We start from the raw sequence: 18,159 nt of genomic DNA, 5'->3' as shown, positions 1-18,159 counted from the left end.
GTTCACTGGTTCATTTCCCATATAGCCACACTATCCAGGACTAGGCCAGTCTGAAGCCAGGAGCCTGGAACTCAATCTGCATCTTCTACATGATGGGACAGGATCCAGGTGCTTGAGCCATCACCCCCGGCCTCCCAGGGTGTACATCAGCAGGAAGCTGGAATCAGAAGTGGAGCTGGGACTCAAACCGAGGTACTGCAGTGTGCGTTATGGGCATCCCAAAAGGCATTTTAACCACTGTGCCAAACGCCTGCCCCAGAACCTTGGATTCTAGTTCCAACCCCGTTTACTTGTATGACCTTGAGCCCATAAATCTCTTAGTATCTCTGCTCCTTGGTTGTATCAAATGTAAAACAGGATCAATATTATTAGAGAACAACTCAATTAACCTATTCAATGGCCCTTTTTAGACTATGAGGCATTATACATTTTTTTCTAGTGATTATTTTTGCTCCTTAGGCATTCATGGATTTACTCCAGAAACACATATTGCCGTGAGGAGAGGTATGAAGGTGACATTGTGAAGTCTCTCCCTCTTAAAGAACAGTACTGGCACAAGGGATGCAAGATGATGCTCCCCTTCATCCCACCCCAGCATCTTCTATCCTTAGAGGACCCACAGCAACCTACAGAAATGGGTTCATTCAAAGCCAGTTGAATGGCATGAGACCACCCCAGACCCTTCCCCTCTGAACCCCAGTCGGTGGTTGCCAGAGCAACCTGCAGAGGCATTTTCTCTTCTCCCCATCATTGGTTACAAAGGTGGCCTCACTAGCCCATGGGTACTCATGAAGCCCCAAGACCACAGATACCCCAGTTAGGACCTTGGATAACGTCTACCTGCTCATGTGGGAACCCCATATCTGCTCTACCCCCAACCCAGGCTGTGTATCGGACTTCCATGGAATACCAGGATCCATGCCATCGTGGGGCAAAAATGCCTTCTCCCCATCTCTGCACTGGGCTCCAAAGGGAAGACGGGCCTGGGCTCAGAGTATCCTAAGGTTTTGCAGGAAAGCATTTTCTTTCAACTTTGCACCCACACTCTCTGGAGGCTCCAGCACCACCACCAGCCCCAACAGCCACACCCACACAAAGCCCCTGGACCCACGCACGCAGGTTCCTGAGGAGGACGGATTTCCTCCCACTGTTTGTGCCTGGAAGCCTTGACTTTGCTCCGGCCACTCCACCACACGGCTGCAGGCCCCGACCCAGTGGCAGGCCTTCCTTTACCACTCTCTAATTACTAATCACATTCACATGTCAGGGATCTTTCAGCCTCCACCCCTGGGCTTTCCCCACCATTAAGGAGCTGGTCTTGAAACTCCCTCAGCACCCCTTCCCCATCTCTGCCATGAACGTCCAGCGTGACATCCTGTCCTTCCCGGTGTTTCCTGAGCTTCCTGTGGCTGTCTGATACTGGCCGATAAAACCAGACCGCAGCTTCCGACACAGCCTTGTCCAACACCTTCCAGGATCAAAACAAGAGATAAAATACTCCATTTTCTTGTTCTACACACTTAAAAAGCTGCTGTTAGTGCAGGAATCTTGAGCAACACAGAAAGGGAAAAGGCCCAAGGCTGTTTGTCCCTTTGTGGATGTACTCGCTTCACTCACCTATGAAGTGACTTGCGGGAGAGCGGCTGCGCACAACAACGGGTGCTCAGGTGTGTTGGGGGGTGGATTACAGCAGTGACTCGAAGTTTGGTTGTGGCACCCTGCTGTTATCTCTTTACCCTCCCTTTCTTTTTAATGGTACAATGTGGATTTGGGGTAGGTGTTAAATTTTAATTGATTTTTAAATTTAAAAATCTGAAGCTTGGGGGTGGTTAGCCCTGCAGTTAAGATGGCGTGTCCCATATCCGAGTATCTGGTTTAATGTCCCACTCTGGCTCCTGACACGAGCTTCTTGCTAATGCAGACCCCAGGAGGCAGCAGTGATGGCTCAAGTCGTGGAGTCCCGGCCACTCCACGTGGGAGACTGGACTGAGTTCTCAACTGCCAGCTTTAACCCCTGGCTCCGCTGGAAGCGGCTGGGGAGCAAGCCAGCCACCTTTCAAATAAATTAATTTCAAAAATTCTGAAGCTCGAGATTTTTTTTGAAAAAAGATTTATCTATTTATTTGACAGTCAGAGTTACACAGAGAGGGAGAGACAGAGAGAGAGAGAGAGCTTTTTAATCCATTGGTTCACTTCCAATGGCTGCAAATGGCAGAGGCTAGTCCAGGCCAAAGCCAGGAGCCAGGAGTTTCATCCAGGTCTTCCACATGGGTACAGGGGCCCAGGCATTTGGGCCATCCTCTGCTGCTTTCACAAACACATTAGAAGGGAGCTAGACAGGAAGTGGAGCAGTCGAGATTTGAACTGACACCCATTGGATGCCGGCATGGCAGAAGGCGGCTTAACCCATTATACCACAGCATCAGCCACTTGATTTAGTTTTAATTCTTCCAAAATATCATTAATTATTCCCCCTCCTGGTAGTTATTCACATGTCTCACTTATTACTGTACAATATCATCTATAAGACTTTATTAGAAGGCGCTATCAAAGAAGGAGGTACCTTTCTCTGAAGGGAGGAGAGAACTTCCATTTTGACTATGGCCCTGTCTAGATAAGGTCAGAGTTTGTGGACTCAAGAGGCTTCCATAGCCTTGGCAGCCCATGACAATAACATCGGGTGATCACTGACATCATAAATAAGAGTGTCAATTGTTAAATCAACAACAGGAGTCACTGTGCACTTGCTCCCTATGTAGGACCTCTGTCCTTAATGTGTTGTACTATGAGAATTAACAGTAAAAATAGTCTTCAAACAGCACTTTATACTTTGTGTTTCTGTGTGGGTGCAAACTGTTGAAATCTTTACTTAGTATAGAGTTTATATTCTGTATATAAAGATAATTAAAAATGAATCTTTATGAAGAATGAGATGGGAGAGAAAGTAGGAGGTGAGATGGTTTGGGGGTGGGAGGGCAGGTATGGGTGGAAGAACCACTATTATCCAAAAGTTGTACTTAAGAAATTTATATTTATCAAATAAAAGCTTTCTATAAAAAAAGAAAACTCAATAGCATCACTTTGTACTAAAGTTTTAACAAACCTAAGGAAAATAAATCGCTATGTTTTCTAAAAAATAAAAAAGGCTTTATTATCCATCATTCCTCTTATTATTGACTAATTGACTCAGTAAAAAAAAATTAGGACTGTCCCAGCAGGTGTAATGGATAGCAAGATGGGACACATGGAGGAACAAACCACATCAATAACTCTAAGCCATGAAATTCAAGCATAATGCTGTGGAAGGCTTCTTAGAGAAGGTGGGGTTTGAGTGGGACCTAACAGATAAGAGTTTTACAACAGCTTCATGAAGAGAGAGGTTGTCTGGGTGAATCTTTGGGGGGAAATACAGATTCCTGGGCTCAACAGCAGACTCCCACGGATAAGGCCCTGGTACACATAGATCTGATGTGTAACCATGGTTGGAAACTCTCATAAACAAAGCTTACTTCTTGTCTGAGACCAGAGAACAGAGACAGTCTTGGAAGGCCACATCCTGGAGCAGAGGACTGAAAACTTTATCTTCAACCCATGGTAGAAAATGCAGCTGATGGGGCCAGCGCTGTGGCATAGTGGGATAAACCTCCACCTGCAGCGCCAGCATTCCATATGGGTGCCAATTTGAGTCCCGGCTGCTCCACTTCTGATCCAGCTCTCTGCTATGGCCTGGGACTGCAGTAGAAGATGGCCCAAGTCCTTGGACCCCTGCACCCACATGGGAGACCTGGAAGAAGCTCCTGGCTCCTGGCTTCGGATCATCCCAGCTCCAGCCATTGTGGCCGTTTGGGGTGAACCAGTGGATGGAAGGTCTTTCTGTCTCTCCCTCTCCTTGAGTCTACCTTTCAAATATATAAATAAAATCTTTATTAAAAAAAAAAGAAAATGAAGCTGACATTTAAACTCAATACACACACACAGAATTGAAATAAGTTTCACAGAACAATAGTTTTCTGCTTTGCCTATAATGTTGATAATGTGTGATATATCTGGATATTTCCTATTCTGTTGGGTTGCAACCCACAGTCTGATTTCATGGCCCATGAATGCTAGTTTAAGACTCACAGTTTGGAAAGTTAGAAACTGAGGAGTATTAGTGGGACCAGGCCATGGAAGACAGGAGATCCCAGAAGCCAGGTGAGGCTAACTGGGAAAATTGGCCTAGTGTATGACCAGTGTCCTTAACATGCTCCAACACTTTCACAATGTCTACCATCTCACCAAGCAAGCTCCTGCCTCCTTTACGTAACTGTCTTCTAAAACAGACTGTTCAACAGGTAACTTTCAATGTCCTAGCTTTGTTTGCCACTGACTGGATTGATCATCCGGTCAGCCCTCCAGTTTCTTGAGTGAGCACTCACTGTGTCCACTGCCAGCTAACTCTACACTTAGCACAGTGGGATGTGGTGGTCTAAGGAAGTCCCATGACAAGATTCCAGTGTCACCAGGGAAAGCTGGTTTGCTGGTTGCCCAAGGGTAGCATCACCTTGATGACAGTCTGAGCCTTAGGTGACAAGTTTAGAAAGCAGAGTGGACCTACCCTCTGAGCATGGCCATAGGACCTTGGGCCTCATTGCACAAGACCTCTTGTTTGCTTCTAACACAGTCTCCCAATGCGTTCATTCATGTAGTTACAGAGATAGCCTGGCAAGACAGAAAGTAGAAGACATTCATCACACATCTTCAAATCTACCTCTCATCCTCCAACCACACTACAATGGAGTGCATTAAGAACTAATATTCTCTCTCTCTTTTTTTTTTTTAAGATTTATTTATTTATTTGAAAGGCAGAGTTACAGAGAAGCAGAGAGAGAGAGAGAGAGAGAGAGAGATATGTCTTCCATCCATTGGTTCTCTCCCAAGATGACCACAATGGCTGGAGCTGTGCCAATTCAAAACCAGAAGCCAGGAGTTTCTTCCAGGTCTCTCACACAGGTGCAGGGGCCCAAGGACTTGAGCCATCTTCTAATGCTTTCCCAGGCCATAGCAGAGAGCTGGATCAGAAATGGAGTAGCTGTGACTCAAACCGGCACCCATATGGGATGCTAGCACTGCAGGTGGTGGCCTTACCAGCCACACCACAGTGCCAGCCCCAGAACTAATATTTTCATAGGTCCTGTAATTATAGAATTGCATGTTGTATGTTGAAAGCATCAATTGGGGGTATGCATGTGGCACAGCAGTTAAGCTGTCACTTGGGATGTCCACATCCTATATCAGAGTCCACGGTTGAGTCCCTGCTACTCTACTTTCTGATCTAGTTTCCTGCTAATGTGCACCCTGGGAGAGAGCAGATGACGGCTCAAGTACTGGAGTGAACCAGCAGATGTAAGATCTTTCTCTGTCTCTCTGTAAATCTCTGCCTTTCGAGAAAATAAATAAATAATTGTCAAAAACCTGTTTAAAGCATCAATTGGCTCAATGGTTTAAACTAGATCATAAATTTGCTAACTGTGTTTTAGCATTCATCCAGTTTTTAGCAAACCCAGAACTTCAAAGCAACGTTGGTGTCTTGATTCTTTATTAACTTTGAAGACTAGATTCTCAGTGATACCTTTTGCTTGGAACTTGTTCAAAGATTGAAGTCACTTGCAGATTTATTTAGAAGTCAGGAGAACATTCCTTTCCCAAAGTGACTGAACCACCTGCAACTCCCAGGCTGTCCGGAGGAGTCCCAAGGTAACCAGGAAGCCAACTTAACATTGGCAGAGCTCAGCGATGAACGTGTCATCAGGACAACGTCTTCAGGGCTGTTGCCTTCAGATCCCAACGCGGTTTAATGGACCAATTTGTTCTGCCCCTCATACAGGGTCCACTCGGAAGGCCAGAAAGCCCAATTCCCCACATCCAGTGCTCCCACCCCCATACTCCTGGACAGTCAAGCCAAGATGGTTTTTCTCTTTGCATTCCCTTCTGACCACACCCTGTTCTGTTCAAATGCTCTTTCTTTGAACATTAAACTCCAGCTCACTAGCTGTTCCAGGAGGCCTAGAAGGCATTGGTTTTTTCCCATAGCATGTGGATTTAATTTGTTTAATTTCATTTTCAGGGAGAAAACTTACTTCCAAGTTGAACCTCTTCCTAGGCTCCACATACTCCCAACATGACACGGCACAAATACAAAATAGACACTGTTCCCGATGCGAGGAGTTTCCCACACCAAAATGGAAGGTCAAACAAGAACTCTGCCCTAAGTACATGCACTGGCACCGCAGGTTTGACCACGTGATTCTGAGAAAGACACGCGAGCTCTCATTTGAAAATGGTGGGCCTGAGGTGGGGAGCGGTTCAGAAAATGTTCGCAATTGGAACCCCTTCATTCATGCATTCATTCATTCATTCACTGATCAGATACTGTATTACCACCTACTATGCATCAGAGATGATGCCATAACCAAATGGCAAGGTACCACTCCTTTCTTCAAGGAACTTGCCATTAGAAGCTTCAAGCTTTAACATTTCACAATTCAAAATACAATGATAATCAGGAAAATTTATCAGCGCAGGGGTTGGCTGACCATCTTAGGAAGGCCACCTACTACATGGGACAGGCTGTCACCAAGGGGAACAGATGGTTCCAGGTTCAAATTCAACTTTGGGGAAGTTTCCTAACCCCTGCTAATCTCCATTTCCTTAGCCACAGAAGAGGTATAATGAGATACATTTTGAAGTGTTGAGAGGATTAGAACTAAAATGCACAAAGTGCCCCATGTGTCGGTGGCACTCAATAAACCACCCAATGTCACTCTCAACCTTCAACTTCCCTTCTCTATCCAAGCAGCTGGAGCGATTTTTTAAAAATACGTTACTCTGGGGTGGTATTGTGGCACAGAGGGTTAAGCCTCACTGGAGAGGCCTACATCCCACGTCAGGGTGCCTAGTTTGAATCCTGGCTACTCCACACTTCCTGCTAAAGTGTCTGGAAGACAGCAGATGATGGCCCAAGTACGTGGGACCCTGCCATCCTTGTGGAAGACTCAGATGGAGTTCCTGGCTCTTGGCTTTGGCCTTGCATAGACTTGGCTGTTGCAGGCATCTAGCGGATGAATCAGCAGATGGAAGATATTTTTCTCTACTTCCCCCTCTCTCTGTCACTCTGCCTTTCAAATAAATAGATAAATATTTTGTAAAAATGTAAATCTTGGGAGCAAGCAGTTAGCCTAGCAGTTAAGACACCAACATTCACACTGGAGTGCCTGGGTTCAGTTCCTGGATTCTGGCTCCTGATTCCAGGTTCCTGCCAATGCAGACCTTGGGGGGCGATGGTGATGGCTCAGTAATTGGGTTCCTGCCACTCATATGGGAGACGTGGATTGCATTCCTGCCTCCTGATTCTGGCCTCAGCCCAGTCCTAACTGTTGCCGGCATTTGGGTAGTAAATTGGTGGATAGGAATTCTATCTATTTCTGTCTCTCTCCATCCTTCTACTCTTTGAATAATTTTTTAAACAAATTCAGTAAATCTGTCATATTTCTTAGAACCTGATCCTCTGCCCACTGAGACACCTAGATTCCTAGCTCCGTGTCAGGTAGCCACTGCCTCCACCTGTCTCCTCACTGCATGCCTCACCTCTCTTTCTCAGATAAGTATATTCCTGCCTCAGGGCCGTTGCTCCCTTCCTGTCTTGAATGGTTGTTGATTTGTCACCATCAGGGTTCAGCTCAAATGTCACATTCTCAAACAGGCCATTCCTGATCCCACATTCTCCAGCCTGGTCACCTCTGCTCCATTGTCTTGCTTACCTCTCATCATGCCAGGCTCTGATTCCCATGTGTGTTCTCTGCCCGCCTTCCCCAGGAATGTAAACTCCTCACATGTGTCTTCACTGTAGCCCCCACACCCAGGCAGAGGCTGGCCCATCAGGGGCACATGACAAAAAAAAAGACTTTCTGAATATATGCTGCTGTTAGGATAACCACTGTCATTTGGTGGTTGGAATTTATCTAAGCCAGGATTCTTCAGGTAATGTGTGGACCTGGAATCAGAAGAGGAAAGTAGTCCCATGCCTGGAATACAAAGCTGGAAGGGATGAGTGCAAGTTCAAGGGTCAGGAAGGAGGCTGCGGGCAGTGGAGGAGTCTTTGGATGCAATGTACAGAGCTCCAGATTTGGAGCTAAGAGGCCTGAGCTTTGAGCCTAACATTATCGCCGGTTCCCTCTGTTCCTTCACGTCTCAGGCCTTGGTGTCTTCATGCATGTCACAAGAACAATAGTAGAAAGGTGAACACGCTGGGCCTTAAAAGTTCCCTCTGCGGTGGGTGTTTGGTACCGTAGTTAAGACGTCTCTTAGGGTGCCCATGTCCTATACTGGAGTGCCTGTGTTCAATACCCAGCTCCGGTTCTCAACTCCAGCTTCCTGCAAATGCAGACCCTGGGAGGCAGCAAGTGATGGCTCAAGTGCTTAGGTCCCTGCCACCCCATAGGAGACCCCAAGGTGACTCCTGGCTTCCTGGCTTTTCTCCTACCAGACCCCCATATCTCTCTGTCTCTGTGTCTCTGCCTCTCCAATCAATCAATAGTTCCCCTAACTTTGAAATTCTGTGCCTTTAGCATGGGGCTACCTCCAGGGAAGCCCAGACAGGCATGTGTGAGATGCTACAGGAAAGTTGCCAAGAAAGGAGCAATGAGTGAGCCCCTCTCCGTGCAGAACCAGTCAGATCTTGCCAGCCAGCCATTCCGCAGCCAACCCTAACACATAACTAAAAGATTATACGGCCTGACTCCTTTGTAAGAGCAATAAAATCAGTTTCTAGAATGTCAGCTATAAAAGGGTTGGCATCAGCTATCCATTTGCATGTGATAAACCACCACTTCGTGTGTTAAAGCAACAGCCATTTATTTGTTCATAGTTCTAGGGGGTCAGCAATTTTGATTGGGCTCAGCTGAGCGCTTCTTCTGCTGGTTTTATGGGGGTCACTCATGTGACTGTGTTCATCTGGCAATTTAACTGGGGTTGGATGGTCCAAGGTAGCCTCAGTCTCGTGTCTGATGGTTGGTGCTGGCTACTGGTTGAACCTCTCTCTGCAAATGATCTTTCAGTCTCAACAAGACTAGCTCATTCATACCACCACCAGCATCATTCTGAGAGTGACAGTGGAAACTGCAAAACCTCTTAATACTTAGATGTGAAAATGATGTCACTTCTACTACATTCTCTCACTCAAAGCAAGTTAACAAGGTTAGCCCATATGCAAAGGGAGAGGAAATAGATTCTGCTTCTTATTAGGAAAAACAGCAAAACTATTTAGCAAAGGGGAAAAAACAGGCAGGGAGGGGAGAAATTGTGGCCATCTTTGCAAACAGTCTAGTACAGATGCCTTGAGACTCAGGCAGACCTCTCATTCTACAAAGAGATGACTGAGACACAGAGAATTTAAGCCTTGGTCAAGTTCATAGAGAGCTAATGGCACATCCAGAATGCGAACCAGGGCTCCTGCCTTTGAGTCCAGTGTTTTCATACCTTCTAGGACTTTTTCCTTTAGCTTCTATCCTCCTCATCCAAAGCTGGTGATAGACATAGTCTTTTTTTTTTTTTTTTTTTTTTGACAGGCAGAGTGGACAGTGTGAGAGAGAGACAGACAGAGAGAAAGGTCTTCCTTTTGCCATTGGTTCACCCTCCAATGGCCACCACGGCCAGCGCGCTGCAGCTGGTGCATCGCGCTGATCCGAAGGCAGGAGCCAGGTGCTTCTCCTGGTCTCCCATGGGGTGCAGGGCCCAAGCACTTGGGCCATCCTCCACTGCACTCCCTGGCCACAGCAGAGAGCTGGCCTGGAAGAGGGGCAACCAGGACAGAATCTGGCGCCCCGACCGGGACTAGAACCCGGTGTGCCAGTGCCGCAGGCGGAGGCTTAACCTAGTGAGCCGCGGCACCGGCCAGACATAATCTTTTGAGCCACCCTACTTCTCAGGCTGATGCAATCACCTATTTAGGAATACAACACCAGAGCTCTGTTTCTAAGGCTGACTGCATCTTTCCTAGTTCTATGGGTGTCCTTAATAGCAAAGGAGGTTCTATTGTATCTTCTGGTCACCTACCAGGCCACAGCTACATTTGACACCCAAACCTCATCTCCCTGAGTTGTGTTACAACCATCACACCAAGTAGCTCCCTGTGATTGTGACTGCTTCTATGGTAGTATGTCTCATGTACATAATGGAATGGTAGCCACAATACCACCAGAAAGAATTAGTTCACCAGAATAACTACTGGAAATGATGATTGCAGAGAATAATCATAATCATTTAACATTTATTGAACTCAGACTACATCCAGGCACCAGGCTAAGTAGTCACATGTAGTCACCCATTTAGTCTTCGTAGCAACCTTGTGACAAAACTATCACTGAACTCTCCTGCACAGCCCCCCACCTTGGCTACTCCTCTCGTTACCATGGTAAAGGAGGCAAGCACTTTTCCTGGGGCTAGCTCCTCTGCTAGACTTGTGTGCTCCCCAAGGGTAGGGACCAGGGGTAGGGACCAAGTCTTGTTCAGCTTTTTATGCCCAGTGCTTTTGCCCAGCAGTAAATGCCCAAGGTTATTAAACCATTGAACTAAATTTGGACTCAGGAAATTTTTTTCAATTCCCCCACCAAAAGCAGCATGTTCTAATGGGACCACAGCACTTCTTTTTGAGTTTCTGTTATGTTTGTCACAGGCAGAAGGCAGAAAGCACATCACCTCTTGGTAGGCACTCCCCCACACACATACACATGTGCACACACATATGTTTTCTTTGTGTTATAGCCACCATCATGCCCAGGCGTATGACAAGGAGTCTTTGTGGTGCAGAGTCATCCCCTTACCTTGGTCCATCCACGGTGAAAGGCCCACTCATCGAGTGCCTTCTCTGGAGCAAGCATTATTCCAGGAAAAGTTCCTGACCTCAAGGAATTTAAATTCTGATATGGACAGGAAACAAGAAACTAAATAAGTAGGAAAATGTCAGATGGCCCGAGCCCTGAAAGAAGTAAGTAGGGCGGCGCGATGGAAAGGGCCTGGAAGGGGTGCTGCTGTAGGCGGCAGTGTTCAGGACAGGCCTCCCTGAGCCAGTGAGCCTGCGCTGAGACCTGAGTGACAGAAGGACCCAGGCACAAGGAGGCTCAGAAGGAACTGCAGGAGAAAGCGGGCACCTCTGAGACAACCAGGGAACCTACGGTGCCCTGGGTGGGGGGAACAAGTGGGACGAGCTGACACAGGTAGGCAGGGGCCAGGCTTACAAGCCTAAAAGGAATGCTGATTTCATTAATAGCAAAATGGGATCCATTAAAGGGTTTCCTGCAGAGGAGAGACAATATCTGATGTGTTTTATAACAAAAGCTCTCTCCAAGGAGTGTAGGGCAACTGGGGCAGGGGCAGCAAACCCAGCTAAAAGAATATAGGAGAGGGCATTTGGCACAGCAGTTAGGACACCGCCCGGGACACAAGCGTCCCATAGCAGAGTTCCCGGGTTTCACTCCTGGCTCCAGTTTCCTGCTAATGTGCATCCTAGGAGGCGGCCGGTGGTGGCTCCAGTCCTGCTACTGATACCTGGACTGAGTTCTTGGCCTGGTCTAGCACCCGCTCCTGCAGGCATTCGGGGAGTGAACCAGTGGATGGGAGATCTCTCTTTTCCTTTGTCTTGCAAATAAATAAAATAAGTAAAAATTAAATGAAAAAACAATAATGTCAGCTAAGCTTAAAATTTTAATGGCCCAGGCAACTGCACTGAGCACTGGCTGCAGGAGGGAGGGCAGCTGATGCCAGCTGTCTGGGCTCCACCCCATCTGCTCTCTCACTGCTTGTGGGTGCCCCCATCCTCTGGTCTCTGCCTGTGTCTCAGCTCCTTTCCTCCGGCTCAGCACCCCAGGGAAAGCCCTGCTTCTGGGCTAGCCCTTCAGAAGGCTGTGGTGGGGGGGCTGGAGGGAGACAAGGGTTGGCAGGGCTCAGGAACGCCTGGGAGCTGGGGGCGGGGCATGGGAGTTGGCAGGTGTGGGCAGGGTGGCCGTGATCTAAGCGCCTAGCAGCTGCCTTGCGTTTCTGCAGGCCTGTCGTCTCTACTCCCCCTCAGACCGTCTCTGGACGCTGTGAAAACCCACTCTGTGTTGCGGTGACTGTCGTTGTCTTCCCCTGCAGAAGAGAGGAGCACGTGGCATCACCTGCACAGTTGTGTAACTAGGTAACCGGCAGCAGGCATTAGCAGGTGCCTGGCCTCAGACGCCCCTTCACCTGCGACCACTCACCTGCGCTTCTGCAACTCCAGCCCAGCTCCCGCCCTTCTCCTCCTCCCAGCACCTGCTGTGCTCTCCTGAGTCTCAGCTGCAACATCACTTCCTTCTCCTGCTGTTCCTGAGGGCCGCCCGCCAGTCTATGCCGTGAACCCTGATTAAATGCGTTCAAAGCACTGGGGACTGTTCCTTCCCAGGACTCGAGGGAATTATAATCATGCACTCACCCAGCCGGGTGGGGCCCTAGACGCCGTGGCTCAGGTGTTTTTTAAAAGGCAGTTTCCGTATTTCATTTTCATAACTGGTCTCACCCACTCCCACTCCTGCTGGTAGTTGGGGAGAGAGGGAAACAAATGTGCCAGTGAAAGGTAACAGCCTCTTCCGGTTTACAACAATCTGTTTCCCCCAAGTCATCAGTTAGTTCAAAGTGGAGCTTTCCTGCCAGGGTCGCTTCCTTCCTCCCCAGCATGCTTTCCCTTCCTCCTTTTCAAGGTCAGGTCTGGCTGAAGGGGGAGCCTGGCTTCAGAGTCAAGGGCCCTCAGGGCCCAGGTGGGCTACCATGGGCCGAGGGGTGACATCCCCACCTAGGTGCCTCCTCTGACCCCAACCTTGCATTGTCCCTGCTCCAGGAGAGCCCAGCACCGTCTCCTGCACCCTGAACATCCAGCCCACCCTTGCTGGCCCCAGGAACCATATGAGCGAGCCACTGGGACCACTGTTACAGCCACACCTGGAACAGGGCTGGGGCAGTCTCCCCTTCCTTTGGCTGCAAGGTCACATGTGAACTTGCAGTAGCATCAGCTGCCACCCAGCCAGCTCACCAGCCCGCTGTCCTGGCCACCAGGAAATGAAGAGCAATCTGAGTTCCCGCTCTTGGTAGGAACACATCCGCCGCCGTGTCCCCTCTGCCGTGGCTGCCCCCCAGGGGTCATGCGATGCCCCAAGAGAGAGTTTCCTCAGAGTTCCAAGCAGAGAGCAGAGCTCAGCCTCCTGCAAGGGAGATGCTCTGCTCACTACGTGGGCCTTTCTCACCTCTTGGGCTCCCTGCCTGAATGCCTCTGTGACACCATCTCTGTTGGCTTCCATCATGGTTTATGCTAATGAAGCCATGATGTAGATTTGCCTTGCATCTGTTAAGGCAGGCTTCTGGTAATTAACCACCATTCTCCTTCCTTACACTGTTTCTTCTTCCCTTGACCCCAAAGCCTGCCTTTTAAGATTATCTTGTAGATTTGAAAAAAGTTTTTTTGTTTATTTATTTTCATCCATTTGAAAGGCAGAGCAACACACAGAGAGACAGACAGGGAGATGTTCTATCTTTTGGGACACTCTCCAAATGCCTGCAACAGCCAGGGCTGGGCCAGGCTGAGGCCAGGAACCAGGAGCTTCCTCTGGGTCTCCCATGTGGATGGCAGGGGCCCAACACTTGGGCCATCCACTGGTTTTCCCAGGCCCTAACCAGGAAGCTGGATTGGGAGTGGAGCAGCTGGAACCCAAACTGGTGCCCACATCGAATGCAGCTTTACCTGCTACACCACAGCCCTGGCCCCCTCAGCTGAATATTTTCTAAACACTAACTTTGAGGTGAGTATTGTAGCACAGTGGTAAGTCATGGATTAGGACATCACACCCCATAACGGACTGCCTGGTTCAAGTCCCGGCTACTCCTTGCTCCTGATCCAACTTCTTACTAATGTGAACCATGGAAGGCAGCAGATGATGGCTCAAGTACTTGGGTCCCTGTCACCCACATGAGACACCCAGATGGAGTTCCTGGCTCTTGGTTTATGACTGGCCAGCACTGGCTGTTACAGTCACTTGTGGAGTAAATCAGCCAGTGAAAGGTCCCCGTGTAGGAGACCTGGAAGAAGCTCCTGGCTCCTGGCTTTGTCTGGCCCAGCCCTGGCTGTTGTGGCAATTTGGGGAGTAAATTTAAAGATGGAAGATTCTTTCTTGCTTGCTTGCTTTCGCTCTCTTGCTCTCCCTCTATCTCTGTTAGCTCTGAATTTCAAATAAATAAAAACAAATCTTTTTTTTTTAAAGTTCTTCAGAAATTTCATGGGAAATGGAATTCAATGATAAGTTTATTTTGATGCAAGAAAAAATTTTGTATTCCATCCATGGTTTTTTTCATGATATGCATTTTCCATGGACTTTTGGAAGTACCCTTCTGTGCTATTTTACACATAAATACACATTTAAAAATAGAATTATATATTAATCACACTCTTTCCAGATTCTCTAAATAAACACATTAAAACGTTTAAATTAAGTAGTGACCCACTCAGCTAATACACTTTCAGAATTGCTTTCCATGAGTGCACTTTCTCAGTATAAACAAATAAATAGTCATTCTTTGATGGATTTGTTTTGGACTAGCAATATTATTTGGCTAAAAGTGAAAATGGTGAGTGTTACTATTTTAGATCAAAACCAGGATGTGACTCTAAAACAATATAAAAATATTTTCCTAAATGGCTCATGAATTTAGCTTGAAAGAATAGAATAGCCCCTCAAAAAGAAAGAAAGAAAGAAAGAAAGAAAGAAAGAAAGAAAGAAAGAAAGAAAGAAAGAAAGAAGGTAAAGAAAAGAATAGCCCTTCAAGGAGTCCCAAAATCTTTCTTCCTTTTTTTTTTAAGGATTTATTTTATTTTTATTTGAAAGTCAGAGTTAGAGCAAGAGAGAGAGAGAGAGAGAGAGATCTTCCATCTGCTGGTTCACTCCCCAGATGGCTGCAACAGCCAGTGCTGGCCCAGACCAAAGCCAAGAGCTTCTTCTAGGTCTCCCATGTGGGTGGCAGGGGTCCGAGTACTTGGTCCTCTTCCACTGCTTTCCCAGGTGCATCAGCAGGATGCTGCATAAGAAGTGGAAGAGCTGGGACACAAGCCAGTGCCCATAGAGGATGCAGGCATCACAGGTGGCAGCTTCACCTGCTACGCCACAGTGACGGCTCCCAAAATGTTTCTTCTAGAAGGTGTAATGGGAAAAGGTGCAGCTCTTCCAAGGGCTCTACTTGGAAGTTTATGGTCTGCATCTGCATGCAAAAATTCCAGTAGATGAGTTTCAGAGACAATCATATTAGAGGTTGGGTGTTGTGGTACAGTGGGTTAAGCTGCTGCTTAGGATGCCTGCATAACTTATTAGAGTGCCGGTTTGAGTCCTGGCTCCTCCACTTCCAATCTAGCTTCCTACTAACATACACCCTGACCAAAAAAAAAAAAAAAAAAAAAAAAAAAAAGGAAGTTAGAAAACCTGTTGGAGATTTATGGGACACTATCAACAACCCAGCATATGGATCTTAGAAGTTCCTGAAGGTCTGGAAAGAGAGAATGGGCTAGAAGACCTATTAGTGAAATAATTACAGAAAACTTCCCCAATTGGGAGAAAGAAAGGGACGTCCAAGTACAGGAAGTGCATAGAACTCCTAATAGACATGACCAGAAAAGATCTTCCCCTCAACACACTGCAAACTCTCCACAGTAAAACATGAAGAAAAGATTCTAAAATGTGCATGGAAGAAAAGCCAGATGACTTTCAGAGGATCTCCAACTATACTCAGGGCTAACTCTTCATCAGAAACCCTATAGGCTGGAAGAGAATGGCAAGACCTAGTCCAAGTCTTAAGAGAAAAACTCTCCTAAAACTACAGATTTGCTGCTGCATTGGTCTACTGTTTGCCTGCTATCAACAATTAGACACAGAGCAATGCAACTAATATTTGGAGCAATCTTTACCAGGTTGCAGTGTCAGGCACTTCTTCTCTTCTCTTCCCACCATGAGTTCTCTCTGTGTGCCTGGGCTGCCTTGTCTTCAGCAAGCTCACTTGTTATGTTGAAGGCCTGGGAATCTCCTCTGGAGTTTCCCCCTTGATCAGATTGTCAATGGCCTTCAATGTTTCAGCAGCTTGCAGCTGGAATAATTTCAAAGAGTGTTCCTTGGGCAGCTTTTGGAAATTCTTGGTCCTGGACAAGGATATCATCCGCCTGCTTTTCCTTCCTCTCCTTGTCTTCAAGTGAGGGAGGCCCTCTGGGTGGTGGTGCCCCACGGACTCCCCTTTTTATTGCTGCATTCACACTTCGCAGAGGAGCCGCATCATCATCATCCCCTTCCTCATCCATTTCCAAACCTTCCAGCATGGTCTCGGCAGTTACAGACTGTTCGGCAATTTCCACATCAACTTTGAATCGCTCTCCATCGGAACACTGCAACCATGGAGGCATGGTGTCCGGCGTTGAGGAGGTGGTGGGCTGGAGGGTGACAAGAGAGAGGTGGCATCAGCACAGGGAGAAGAGAAGGGCAGAGGACAAGGCCACTCAGTCATGTGTGGCTTACCACCAGGCATGCACGGTTGTTTTTACTGCAGCCAGCCCTCCTTACTCAGTGTTGTTACCTGCGTGGCCCCTGCAGACATCTGTGATTCCTCAACTGGACGCTTCCTAAAGACAGGATGCACCGAGAGTCAAAGGCGGGGGTGTCTGGGCCCAGGCCTGAGTCTGTTCTAACTTATTTTCCTAATGAGGGTGGACAATGGTCATTGCACTCTGCTAACAGGCGTGTTAGGAAGTCCAGAAGTGCTTGAGAACCTTACTAAGTGCCAGATTAAAGGAAAACACTGAGAAGAAAAAACAAATTCAAAGCAGCTCCTGGAGAAAACTTGTAACAATTGGAAAGGAAATCCTTGATTGCCTCAAACCCAAATCACATAAAACGTAAAATTTCTGTCTAAAAAGAAAACAACCTGATATTAAATGAAATTCCTTACAATTATAGTTTCCTATAAAAATTCAATATTGTACAAAATGTTTTTATCCCATTGTGATTTTTTAAAGTTTATTTATTTTTATTTATTTAACAAGTCCCTGAATTTTCATTCTGAGATGCTAAACATCTGGATTTTTATGTTACCTTTCTTGATTTGTAAATGTCAGCAAATAATTCAAACATACCAGAGACACAGAGAAGCATAAACAGAAGCATTATAGTTAGGAACTAGTGCCCTGGAGCCTGTTTCATTGGATTCAAATTCTGCCTCTGCCATTTATTAATCAGCTGCATCACCTTCCCTGTGCCTTGGTGTTCTTGCCTCCTAAATGGAGAAGAATAGAATAGTATCTACCTCATAGGCTTGACATGAAGAGAGTTAATATGCATAAAGCCATATACACATCTGGCTTATACTTGGTGCTATCAAGATGTCACCTTATATTATGTGAAGTGAGAAATCACTGCACAATAAGACAGTTTTGGTACTCTGGTCTAGAATCCAGAAAGAAAGCAAGCTTTGGTGAGCTAAGAAGGTTTGTACAAAATCATACTCACATCTCCGCATATTCCCAAGCATACTAATACTTTGGAGCACATGTTAAGGTCATCTAACCCTCTGTAACTCCTCAACTTGCCAATGAACACAACTATGCACCAGTTAGTAGGAGGGGGCTTTTCCATTTCACCTGGGCAGCACGACTGTCTGGCTGAAACCCTGCACCAGTCCGTAAGTAGATGCCATCATGGCCAATCCACCGCTCACTTGGCCACACCATCTTCACCCAGGGGCTTCAGTGCTCAGACCCTGGTTCACTACATGGCTGGGCATCTGTTCTGACTGGTTGGTGCCCACACCATATGAGTTGTTAAATATTTTGCTTACAGCCCTGAATGTAGGAGCACCCAAACCAAATAAGTTGCAGATTCAACTATTAAAAGACATTTGTTCTCCCCAAACTTGCAAATTGACCTTTCTGAGCCTTAGTTTTCTAATTTGTAGAGTGGGGGATAAGTAACTTTCTCTTGAGTTGTTGTAAAATCCCAAGAACAGTGCCTGAAACATGGCAAACCCCCTCACAAATGCTACAGTTGTTCTAATTTAGGTATTTTGTTACCAGGTGAAGGCCTTGATATC

The 18,159-nt window shown here is 46.9% G+C and overlaps 1 protein-coding gene across 2 annotated transcripts in view; it reads right to left on the bottom strand.

Moving 5' to 3' along the window:
• ELK3 (ETS transcription factor ELK3) overlaps positions 1-18,159 on the bottom strand; it is a 222,376-nt gene that overhangs the window by 77,456 nt on the left and 126,761 nt on the right. For both annotated transcript variants that reach the window (XM_089308809.1, XM_089308810.1), the window contains one exon: positions 15,995-16,507. In XM_089308809.1, the coding sequence (XP_089164935.1) occupies positions 15,995-16,037 (43 nt within the window). In that variant the 5' untranslated portion in view covers positions 16,038-16,507. The remainder of the gene's footprint in view (positions 1-15,994; positions 16,508-18,159) is intronic.

Source organism: Oryctolagus cuniculus, chromosome 11, assembly GCF_051225735.1.
Source record: "Oryctolagus cuniculus isolate XC-2025 breed Fujian yellow rabbit chromosome 11, ASM5122573v1, whole genome shotgun sequence".
Classification (NCBI taxonomy): Eukaryota; Metazoa; Chordata; class Mammalia; order Lagomorpha; family Leporidae; genus Oryctolagus; species Oryctolagus cuniculus.
Note: the sequence above shows the minus strand (reverse complement) of the source record. Positions and strands in the feature narration are given on the sequence as shown.